Source organism: Chelonoidis abingdonii, chromosome 14 (genome assembly GCF_003597395.2).
Source record: "Chelonoidis abingdonii isolate Lonesome George chromosome 14, CheloAbing_2.0, whole genome shotgun sequence".
Taxonomy (NCBI): domain Eukaryota; kingdom Metazoa; phylum Chordata; order Testudines; family Testudinidae; genus Chelonoidis; species Chelonoidis abingdonii.
Genome location: NC_133782.1, coordinates 13,077,616 through 13,090,509, shown reverse-complemented (window position 1 = coordinate 13,090,509; position 12,894 = coordinate 13,077,616). Strand labels below are relative to the sequence as shown.

At 37.0% G+C, this 12,894-nt stretch overlaps 1 protein-coding gene across 2 annotated transcripts in view; it reads left to right on the top strand.

Moving 5' to 3' along the window:
• The window catches only part of RTF2 (replication termination factor 2), a 59,233-nt gene that overhangs the window by 40,599 nt on the left and 5,740 nt on the right, over positions 1–12,894 (top strand). For both annotated transcript variants that reach the window (XM_032782573.2, XM_075072254.1), the window contains 3 exons: positions 7,827–7,940; positions 12,413–12,467; positions 12,547–12,639. In XM_032782573.2, the coding sequence (XP_032638464.1) occupies positions 7,827–7,940; positions 12,413–12,467; positions 12,547–12,639 (262 nt within the window). The remainder of the gene's footprint in view (positions 1–7,826; positions 7,941–12,412; positions 12,468–12,546; positions 12,640–12,894) is intronic.

Genomic DNA, 12,894 nt, shown 5'->3' with positions numbered 1-12,894 from the left:
AAACTACAAATAACAAACTGCTCCTGGTGGAGCAATAGAGAAAGATGGAGTCTGTTTTTCCATTTAAACAGCAGCACACTGCATACAAAGTGCAATCTCTCAAACTGTCCTCACTGTACCATATCTTGGAAGGGTTTGGTCTCTGTAACGTAACCGGAGCTGGTTGCTTGTTCAGATTTTTCACATTTTGCCTGCCAGCAAATTTAGTGGTTATAATTGCAAAGTTAAAGGCACAAACAGTAACTTAATCACTGAAAAATATTAGGGGAGAAAAGCTTTTTAAAGGATCTTCTAATGTCATGAGGTACTATATTAGTAAGGTACTGGGAGATGTTGGCGTGACAAGGTTGGGGTCATGGAGATGCATGTATTGGTTGCAGTAAACTCTGAACAGAAAATTATTCTATCTTTTGTCCTGGGGCATGACCAAAAGGACTCCTATTTTATGTTAGGTCAGTGCAGATTTTGCTTACTGGCATCTGTCACAATCTGTGAACCTTAATTTTGCTGAAGAGTAATTTGGCTGCTGTCATGGAAAGAAGACCTCTGTCCTCATGAATGGGAACAAGACTCTAATAGTTCAGGTGTCTCCCTTGCCTTCTTTCTCGGTAGCTTCTAGTTATTTGTAATTTTAAAGCACTTTTTGCGTTATTTTCCAGATGGAATCTTGATTTGCGATGAACAAAAGGCAGAAATTAAGGCAATATTGTGTATGTATGCCTCATTTAATTACAGTTGGTGTCTCTCTCGAATAATTTTTGATGGAGAAAATTTCAACATGTATGAATGTCTTTTTTTAAAGTTTAATGGATTACAGGGTTGTTTTGATGATCATCTGAGAGCAGTACTTGCAAAAACAACAGTTCATTCTTGTGCAAGGGTATCTGTGTTTGATTCTGTACTTAATAAACCTCTAACCGGACCTGATTGTCTTTTTACAGGACTTTTACTGACTCAAGGGGAAGATTTTTAGTAACCTCCATGTATTCCCCACTTAGTACAAAAACATATTTGTCTTGACTGTCAAGCTTTCTGGTGTCCCGGCTCACAAATAGCCAAGAGTATAACAAGTTGGTGATGTTGTATTATCTTATCCACCAGCAGCTGAAATATGAAATAGGTAGTAGCAGCAGAACTAGTGAGACATCTGTCTTACTAACAAAGTGGTTTTCAGTACATGTCTTTCTAGCCCTTACTTTTTCCTTCAAAGTTTCTTTTCCTTCTGTGTTAGGATTAGTTTTCTGAACCATATGCCCCCCACCTTTGTAATTATGGAAGGGAGAGATTATATCTCAACAGAAAAATTAAACAGACTTCAGTCAAAATACTGCATAAATGTTCTTATAAACTGATGGAGGGGGGAATGTCTAATAGACTAACAGTTGATGCCCGCTGAAATAAATAAATAACCTAGCCAGTTAAAGGATTTGAATGGAAAAGAAAAAAGCAGAAAATTGGGATATAGCAGTATGGGCAGGGTAATATCTTCCACGCCAGCAGAAAACATTTAATCTTACAAAAAATGCAAAGGCCGAATTTGATAGTGAGAGATTAGATAAGGAAGTTCCACTAACAGTTGTTGTTTATGTAAAAAATGTGTCTGCCAAATGATAGTGGATACACACGATGAAACATTGTTCTTAGAGTATATGTAAGCTTGAGAGGATTAGATTTTTATTGGTAAATGTCAGTAAACATTGATTTCACCATGCACGCACAAACCAACGAAAAAATATTTGTCAATAACAGAAATTTACAGATAGGCAAAGTAAGAAAAATGCTGCTTGAGAACTTTTTAGAGTTTGATTTCATGATATTTACTTTGTAAATTTTGACATGTGATGTTGACAGTTTGTGTTTTAACATTTATAAAGCTTTTCTTTTTTGAATCTGTGTCTACTGTCATTAAATTTGTTTGACCCCCCTCTCCCATATTTCCTGCAACTGTGAAAATTTTTAAAAATTAAAAATCAGTAAATTTAAAAAAATACTTTAAAACGTAAATGTCAGTATTATCCTTTGAAATTGTTTTTTGCCAGCCCTAAGTGTCATTGTGGATCTCACTGTAGATTCAAATACGCCTCATGAACACAAGACCAGATTTTTTTCAGAATAGTAGTAGAGGCTTTTTCTGTTGGACCATATGAACTGGAACCATAAACTGACTGAATGTTAAATCTCACCAAATGATGATGAGGATGGATTGATCCTTGTATCCACTCATTAAACTCCACACCTGAACATAGCTATTATATGAACAACATACCTGCATATCTCAATGTCTGTACTTTGACCCGTTAACCTTTTACCCCCAATCGGGGATACTGTAGATTATGTATTCCTTACGCTATCCGATTTTAAACAAAACTTCACACCCCTTAATAATCTGTACGTTATTCCCTGATAACCAGAAACTTCTACACTTAAACTTTGTACCGTTCACTTTTTTTTAAACATCATCTTAATAAAAATTTTAAATCTGTATGCCCCTGTATCACAAGGTGAAGCTCTTTGCCTTAGACACCTTGATAGCAGACTCTAAACCAACAGTATTTAAACCTGCCCACTGTGTGATGCTTTTATACCCTTAGCTGGCAGGGACAGCACATGCCTATTGTGCCTCGGGGAAGCACACATCCCTAACAATCTGCCATTCCTTCTTGTCTGACATCTGAAAATTGAGGACTCAAATTACGTGTACTTGAGCAATCCATAAAAGTCATGTCTGATCTGGAGAAGACATCCACCAAGTTAGAGCTGAGGAGACTATCCATGGCAAATGCCTCAGTAGCCTGATAGTATACCCCAATTCCAGTGGGGAGAAGAAATCCTCTAAAAGGCACCCGAGCCACTGGTAGTTGTGCCAGGATCTCAGAAACTGAACAGAACACCAGAACCCTTGGCATTGTCAGTGTTCGTGCCGAGTGCATCAGTACTTACTCTAGGACAAAGAAACCTGGAACGTATGCCATCTGCTTCAAGAAGTGCTGAGCAGCCAAGCTGCACCAAGCACAAGCACAGTTCTGAGCATGCAGTGGAATCATCTTGCAAGGAAGACTTAAAATATTCATCAACGTTGAGCCTAGGGACCCAGGTACTGACTGAAAAGAAAGTGGAGGAAATAGTGACACTGGTATCAGTCAAGATCAGCACCAGTACAGGCAGTGGCACCAATCGGCAGACCCTTCCTGGTAGAGAGAGAGAAGTTAGTAGAGAGACTCATTACCTTTCATATCTGCATCTGAGCAGACAGCAGCCCTGCATCCAATGGCACTGCTGTTCATGGACATATACTTCTCCTTGTTACCTCCAAGTTATACCTTCTCCCCTCTATCAAGAAGGAAACCTGTTCACATCAATCAGAAAAGGACCCTCTAGGGAGTTTGACACATCCCATGCCATGCACCAATGCAAGATTGACAATGGACTAGTCCATTGTCAATCTGGCCAGTACTCCAGTCATATTGGCCTTATGGAGGGGCCACCTTCCCATATGTCCATCTCAGGTTTCAAGGAAGAGGACAAAGTCTCTGGCATCAGCAGGTTCATTGGCCCTACCGAGCCCCTCACACATGAGCTAGAGGAAACTCCTTGTTTTAGGGCACAGGTGGTTCTGGAGACACTTCATTTGATCTTCCCACCAAAAGCATTTTCATCTTCTCCTGAGGAGACAGATCAGTCCCAACACTGTCTCAAAATGATTTTAAGGCCTTCCAGGATTTGCTTATGAGGATAACTGAAACCTTGGACATTGAGCCAATGGTGATCCAAGAGAACATGCATAAGCTGTTTGACATCCTCAGCACCATCAATAATTGCCCTTCCAATCAATCAGGACATAATAGACCCAGCAAAGGGGTTGTAGCACACTCCAGTCTTCTTTTCCCACCCCCTCAAAGTTAGTAGAAAACCACTACCAAGTTCCACCTAAAGGTTTTTAACAATTTTACATTCATCCAGGATCTTTATTAGTATTTATGGTTCAGAAAAAGACAGCTCATCTGACAGGACTCTGGAAGACAAGAACCCTGCAAAATTGGACCACACTGACACAGGTGTGAAAACCAGTTACTGACCCTACAGTAATTGTGACTCTTTGAAATGTTGTAGTCAGAGTAGATCCCATGACCCATCCTCTGTCCCTACTTTTCATGGTTCTCAGAAGTCACAGGCTTCCGATTGTGAGGGAAATGAGGAAGGGTCATGGTTGCTCAGCCATTTATGTCCTTGCATAGGAGCACAAGGTGACCACAGAGTGCGTGCATGGCCCCGACACACTGTTACTCAGAAAAGATTCGCAAGGCTACTTCAACATTTCAAAGATCCACTGTTATTGTAAAAGCAGCAGAGAATCCTGTGGCACCTTATAGACTAACAGATGTTTTGGAGTGTGAGCTTTCGTGGGTGAATACCCACTTTGTCAAGTAACTGTTCTTTCTGTGAATTAAGTTGAAAAATGCATGGAAGAAAACTTTGTACTTCCTGGAGATTAATTAGTAAATGTACATACAGGGCATTTGGGTTGTAAAGCAATGTATAAGTGCTTAGTAAGGAGTGCCATAGCTGAGAGGCAAGAGGAGGAAAACAGAAATTATATCAACTCTAATGTCTTGTACAAGTCCCACTGAGTGTTACTATCTTCATTATCCTCTCTTATCCACACCACAGCCTTTCAGAAAATTGCAGTTTTGATAGCTGTGCCATGTGGAAAGCAAATTGCCCATTAGATGGTACTGTCTCTCTGGAATAAACCCCTGAAAGGGTGACATCTTTATACTTCTTTCTTATCAATAGACAGAAGTGTTGCTTTCAAGTACAGTTCCACTTTAAAATATTACCCCATTGAGAGAGACAAATTTCAGAGCAAAATTGGCATAGTTTGAAATATTAGTTAAATACATTCACAGGCAACAAGTCAGCAGAAAAATGCCTGTGTGCTTTTGTTTTTTATGCTAGTTGAATTTGTAGGAAAAAAAGAGGTTGGTTTCCTCTTTAATAAATTATGCAAGAAAATTAGAATCTGGACCTGTTAGAAAAAGTCTACGACTGGGCCAGAAAATGTACAATGGTACCTCCGTTAAAATAGAAAAATAAAAAAAAAAGTCCAGGTAAGATTACTACTGGGAAGAGAGAAATAGTAGTGTAACTATGCAATTTCTGTACCTTTTTGCATGGAATAGGATTTTGTACGAATTCAGAAAGTTCTAGTACAATTGGAATATTTTTAGAATTTGCTATGCAGATTGATACAAATACATTCATTTCTTGTAAATGTAGTTATCTTAAGTGCATGGTTCACCATTAAGATTATCAATATTTATTATCCCTTTTAAGGGTTGTACTGTCTACAACAGACCAAAATACTGAAATTTTTCCTTCAGCTGACTTTGAATATAAATAGTTTAAGTGGGTAGCTAAATAGACATATTAGAACAAAAGTTTCAACGAAAGAATGTTGTTTAAATCTGTCCTAAAAACCATGGTGGCTATAGTTTAATAGCTACGTTTTATGGTTTCTTGTATTTTAGAAAATACTTCCGATCATCTACTTCGAAAGAGATTTTCTCCTTTGATTTAGCAGTTGAAAAAAGAGGGGAAAAGTATAATAAGAATTACCCATATTGTTGTAATGGAACAAAGGAATATTGCCAACTTTGTTTTCTAGTCTAGTTTCTATTATGGGAAAAGCAATTTATTGTGATTATGGTAAATGATGGAAATTTAGAAGTGATAAAACATTCATTAAAATAATCTCATTGTCCTATTAAGATAAGTTACTAGTTAGTACTATAGCATCACATTCCTTCCACTGTTGCTCTCTCGCTGTTGTTTTTTCCATTGGTATCCTTTGTGTTGAAGACTTTATTAATCCAGATTAAGAACGATTTCTATGTAAATTGCATTTACACACCAAGTGATGAAAACAGTCTTTGGACAGTAAGGTCAGAATCCAGAGGCAAATGACTTTTTGAAGGAAGCTGTGAGAGGGAGCCCCAACCTTTCATGGTGGTTACTGTGACACCAGTGCTAACTGTGTCACAGTAAGGCGATATGAATCAACCCCAATAGTGCTTACCGCTGGTTTGAGTCTACTTCCTGTATATTATCTGCACGCATGCAGTCGCCAGTTCTGCTGCTTCCAATTTCTTGCTCCTTCATTTTAGGTTTGCTGGAGGGGCAAGAAAATTAACTCCTGTTGTAGTAGATGATTAGTTCAATCTATGTGTCAGGCACCTTAAAAAAGAAAATTTAATTTCCTTGACTTTCCAAAGTATATTAATGCTGATGATGAAAAATGAAAAGAATTTTTGGTAATTACGTGTAATCCTAGACACATCCTTAACTGTACTTGAAAATAAGAGAGTCCATCTAATCAATTAATCATTTACATTTCTTGGAAATTGGAGAATGGACTCCTACCACAACTCTTTGTCATTAAGCACTGCCTTTTAACTTGGGAAATGTCTGGTCTCCCTTCTTGTGCCAAAAGCTAACTGAGTAATCTGTTTATGCTACAGCAAAGTTTTAACTTATCAAAACACTGAAACAAAATTCACTTCAAGATGTGGAGGGTGTGTGTGTGTTCTTAATTTGATACAGTAGTGAGCTGCCCTCCAAGTGATCTGTATAATGTCAGCCAGTTGCATAGTTTTGGCTTGGTGCTGATTGGAGATAGATTTACTACAGGTTTAAATTAAGCTAAAGCAATACATGGCACTCTTAAACCAATTTAAGTGTGCCCAGACAAGGGGGTGCACTGATTTAAACTAACTTTCTGAACTGATTTGACACAGAATGCTCACTTTTATTTTTAGCTTTCTCTCTCACAATGTGATTACTTACAAGAAGTACTCAAGGACTTTTTGTGTGGTAAAAACCCTAAAACCCATGTTCACTCTTTTTAAAGGTCTGTTAAAGGTGACCTGTAAAGTGCTTTAAAAATAAAAAAAAGTTTAAGCTCTGTTTTCTTCTTTGAGGTATGAAGGGAACTTGACATTTTGGTTTCTCTCTGGCCCATTAGAAATTCAGTTATTGTCTAGTTGTTGTTAGTTTTTGTGGAAAACATTACGAATCTCTGGAGACTAGTAGGATTCTGACACAGGTACCTAGAGAATTTTGGAGCAATAGACAGAAGAGGGATTTTTGGTTGCACTGTTGAAAACTATTCTTGTTTAACTCAAACACCTGACAAATGGAGGGTGTCTGAAAAATTCACCTTTGCTTAAGGGGAAAACATTATTAAAAAAAATCTTTTCAGCCCTCATTTATACCTCAGGAAAAAGCAAAATTAGTGCACAATCCTTTGCATGTCACCTTGATATGCATACATACTACTGGTCTAGATTAAGTTGGGTTTATATATGTGCAAATGTTTAACTTTCAGTATTGAACGAATATCAAGCACGAGGACTAATGGACATGCCTCCATTTTCCTAGTTGACAAGTATGAGGCAACCTGCACAGTTAGCTGCCGCAAAAATGGAATCGCACTGGGCTCCCATGCAGATACTTTACCTGAGGTGCTAACTGTAGTTTCATTCGTTAGTCACCCTCATGAGTTGAAGCACTTCTGTGCAAGACCATAGTATAATTCCATTTCTGCTGCAGCTTCTGATCAATGTCTAAAAGTAGAGAAATATACACAGAGAAAAATGGGGAGAGGAAATGAAAATGGAAAAGGCAGAAGGAAGGTTGGATAAGGATGTGGCAGTTCTTTGAGGATTGTTTAAATAAAAACTGCTGGATGGATCTTTGTTTAAAAAGTACATAAACGTCTGTTTCAGATTTTGAAAAGTTAAGTTTTGCTTCCTTTTTCTCTTTTAAAGTGTGGTGTTCCCTTTCAAGATGACGATGTGATTATACTTAATGGTAGTAAAGAAGATGTGGAAGTGCTGAAGAAAAGAATGGAGGAGAGAAGGCTTAAGAGTAAAGTGGGAAAGGTAATAGTTTTACAGAGACTTAAACATGCTAGGAAGTTGTGTGTGTGTGTAATGAGATCTTTTCTGAATAGATCTCATAGGTGAAAGTTCAACTTGTACAAACAGAAATTCTTCACTGGATCTCAGAATGAACCACATTCATTCTAAGCTATCCAGAATTTATTTCTTGCTGTTAAGTCTCTTTATTTCATGTTGGACCCACTGACCTGAATGCTTCAGTTTTATCCAGAACATTTTTTTTTAAAGTATTAGTTGTTTCTCTACAGCATTCTCCTGCAGCAATACAATGCATTTTAGGTGAAAAATGTTTTCATAGAATATCAGGGATGGAAGGGACCTCAGGAAGTCATCTAGTCCAACCCCCTGCTCAAAACAGGACCAATCCCTAGACATATTTTTACCCCAGTTCACTAAATGGCCCCCTCAGGGATTGAACTCACAACCCTGGGTATAGCAGGCCAATGCTCAAACCATTGATCGATCTCATTTTGATTTTCTGCATACTCTTCTGAAGTGTAGGGAATTTATTCAGTAATCCCCACTGTCTATTCCAGACTAAGTCCCAGAAAGATATTGTTATGCTTATAAGACCAACCGACATCAATTCAAGTGTATGGCGGCCATAATGTAAATGTCAATACAAATAATAATAAAGACAATTGGAAAATAATGCAGTAGAAATAAATATATTGAAACATACTTTGCAGCTATTCAACATAAAGACTAGTCCTAACTGATAGTCATGCATAAAAAAGTACGTCTCCCTCATCAGACACGGCGACTGGAAGAAAAATATTTCTCCTAGTCATCTGTATACATGGATAGTGTGTGCACCACTTTATAGTTCATTATTCTAGTCTGTTTTAAAAAGGATATCTAACATTGTTCAGGGTGGTGAGCCTCTAATAGACATTTATAGCCATGCCCATCTCAAGCTCTGGTATCATCAGATCTCACCAGCTAAATACTATCAGTCTTGACCAATATTTGGACCTAGTATTCTGGCAATTGGAGGTGAAGTTGGTGGCACTGTTTTTCTAAATTGGTACGGAACTAATCCATTTTCATAGTGCTGATGGAGATGCTGTCCTTTGGATTAGATATAAAACCAGGGTCCTAATCTCTTGTCATTGGACTTTGTGGCACTTTTCACAAGCATTGAGTTGTTACCTATGTCTGCTGACCAAAATACAGTTTTGGTAATTCTGCCCACTAAATGTTCCCCTACAGTTTCCGTTGAATATTGTGGTGGTCACTTCCTGCAGTAAATTGTGTAATGTTACTGCTTATGAATTTGAAAAGCTAGCCAATAAATGTCCAGACTGCTTTGGAAGTCCTTCAGGATTATGAAAGGAACAGTGTTGGGAATGAATAGATATTCACATGTGGTTAAGGGTCTAAAGTCAGCAGGACTTAATTTAGGGTGCTCTGCTTCCTTCCAAATATCCCTGTTTATTGTGGGTGTTTTTTTCGACCATAGTTTTAGTTTAAGCTCTTGTATTATTCATAATAGCTCCACCTTTTCTCTCTGCTCACCTCAGTAATTTATAATCTAGCAAATTAATCCGAGCGAAATTAACAAATCCATTGGTTTCTACATCAGATTAGCTACTACTTGAGTAGTTGCTCTGAAGCAAGGAAGTGACTAAATTTGGATTCAATATGTATACAAATTCAGGACTTTTCAGGAGAGTCATCTGTGGGTCAGTAGAGTCCAAGAATGAATCCAAATGAAAAGGTCCCATCAAAAGTCAAAATCCTTCTATAACCTTAACTACAGAACTGGTAGGATCCTCAATAATATGAACTGCTTTATGCTTGCTCCTCCTTGCACCTGTACCTCTCTCCTACCCTCAGTCCTAAACATTATCTCACCAACCTGCATATGTGCTAAGAATACCACCCAGCTTCCAGCTGACTCCTCCTCACCGTGTTTCATGAAATAGTCAAGAATCATAGTTGGCCTAATGAGTCTAAATTGCTGCAGCTGCTTACTTTGAAATAGTCCCAAGGTAGTTTTGCTTTTTCCAGCTGTTTCTGTTTTGAGTCTTCTTTCGTGTTCAAAAAGCTAACTAAAATACGTCAAAATTAATTCTCCAACCAGGGTAATAGGATTCCTTCTTCAGTGGTGTTCTGCAGGAAGCCAGACTTGTTATTTGGAAGGTGTTAATCAGTTATTCTGTGTGTCACTTATTCTCAGTTGCATTTGTTTTTATATTATGGTGAAGCCTATTTTAAGTGACCTTTTAGAGATGTTTTTTTAATAACACAGGAACAGAATTTTACTTGTTACATTTGAGAATCCTTTAGAACAGTTGTTTAAAACAGGTGGTTACCTATAAGATCTATAAAAGTTTCATTCTACAATATGTTTTATATTAATTTCTTAAACTCATGGTAGTCTCTTTATAAATAGTTTATTATTTCTTTTTAAAACCTATTACCATTTTAGTAACCCATATTTTACTAATTTGTAGTTGTTGCTACCTGCTTAAGCCATACGAAAGAAGAACACTTAATTTACTGGCACTAATTTTTACATTTAACTTATTCTCACTCAGTCTGAGTAATAACTTATGTTACAATCTAATTTTGGTCTTTGGTTGCTGTTCTTTTCTCCTGTGGGTAGAGTGCATCTTGGCTTATCCTGGTCAAACTGAATTAAAGTAGCATTTTATACAAGAAGTATTTAATATAAATAATGTGTGCTGTATTGCAGCTTCTCCTTGGTTCAGTGGGAAGCCTCCTTAGTCTTTGGAATTGTTGGGTAGCAACCATCCAAATATGGAAATTTGAATGAACAAAACTGTTATTTAGGTCTACATTTCAAGAAAAAGGCTTCCTTATCTAGCTTCCGAAATGAGAAGTTTCCTGTTAATTTGAGTTATTGAAATGGAGATGTGAAAGGGAGAAGCCTGTTTTATGCCAAGTTTTTTGTAGATATTCTGCATTGTTCAAGCCAAAAAAACCAACAAAACCACAAATATATCAGTAAATATAATTAGGGCTGCATCTTCTGTTCAACACCACCTCTACTTGGTTATCTGGTGTCAGTAACAATTTTGTGCCCCTGATTCACTGGAGAGCAGACAAGTGTGACAGGCTTGTTAGTTGGGCTGCTAAAGGAATACTCAGTGCTAAAACCTACCCTGAAAATGCAGTTTTGTTGTAATCTGTTAACTCTGATACACACATTCTGTCTGCTTATCGGATGAAGAACAAAAATGTGAAAGCCTCAACTGCTGTCAGGTGATCCATTGTCAGATTTAGTGTGCAGAGCTTCTCCATGAACAAGGACATGTTTCCTATACATCATCCCTTCTCTCTGCCTGTTCTGTGTTTGAAGCAGACAGGTTACTGAAATATACAAAAATTCTGCTTTCTGAAGCACTCAGATAGCATTCTTGTAAATTTCAGTGTCTTACCTCTCCATAACATAAAGATGGAGGCATAGTGAAAAGAAAGTGCTATTTACATCCACATACCTGCAAACAAAATCACACTAATTTATTTCTGGCTTTCTAAGAGTGGTTGTTAGCACCACCTTCTGGACAAGACTAAGAGCAGCATTTGCTATGTCCATTTTCCCCCTAATATTAAATCATACTTGTGACTCTATGTGAGTTCATAGATTTGGCAACATATTTTAAATGTTTACCTTCATTGGGATAGTCATTTTTTTGCAATGTTTGTAAATTTCTTCACTTTGTCAGCAAATCTTTAAACATCAAATATTCTCATTGTTTTTTTCTGATACTTTCATACAGTTTTTTAAATGTATTTTTACATATTCTAACACAGGCAGATTTTTTTATTTGAGCACATACAAGAGTGGGCTTTGAAAATCTTGCCAAGAGATGATATTGAAGTGATTTTTTTTCAGCCTTCTGAGAAATTAATTTTAACTGTTATACTAAGCTTTGTTTTTCAAGTGAGTATCCATATAAGAAGGAATGCCTTGATAAAACTGTAGAAAATATAAAGCAGCTAAACTCAATGAGAAGGTTAACTGAGAAAAATAAAGATTGAATTATATTATTTGTTTATGCTGAAATTTCTTTTGTTCAAAAATGCCATTATTCATTACAATTGTGTCCAGCTGTAGTATCTTACCGAATGGTTTCAGTGCTAGTCAGTAAGATTACTGAATAGCTGGTCATTTTACTAATTATTTTATTAGTCTTTGTATTTTTTAAAAAAGATGAAACCAAATAAGGAAAAAAAACTGCTTTTAGGCAGCTTAGTTTCAGCCTGTGTGTTTTTCTTTGAGATGCCGCCAAGCTAATCAACTATTATTTTCTATACTAAAATAGTAAGAAAAGCATAAAGTAATTGTGTGGAAAAACAAGTTCATTGTATAAAACACATAAGCATAGCAAAGGTACTTATATTTCTGTCACACACACACTTGGTTAGATATCTCATATGGAGATTCTAAATGTAACCTCAGTTTTCTGCTTATATTGTTTCAGAAATCAAAGAAATGTAAGGCCACAGAATTGGTCTCTCAACAAGACACCACTGAAGGTAACGTCACGGCTATAGTTTACATTTACCTTCTGAGTAATTTAACAAGCTCGTGCTTTAGCTTTTTTTTCTTCTGTAGATTCTCCAGGACCATCAGAAATAAAGACTGCAAAAGATGACATGAACACTAATTCTGGAGAAAGGAAACAGATTGTCTTCACAAAGGGTGCAGGTTGGTGTGTATGTTTCAGTTTAACTGGGAAAATTTTCATGAATCATTTTCCTGTGCTCATATATTTATAGAGATTCTTTGTTAGCTATTTGGGGCCAAATTTTCGACCAGGCTTTTACCCTGCCTCCCTCTGTGTGTGCTCAAATTGGCTAATATATACCCATGCAACCACGTGTTGCAAACATGTTTGAAAATTCTAATGTAAGCATATGCAGAGTGTTAAAGAATTTGTCCTTATAAAGCCCAGTAAGAGAT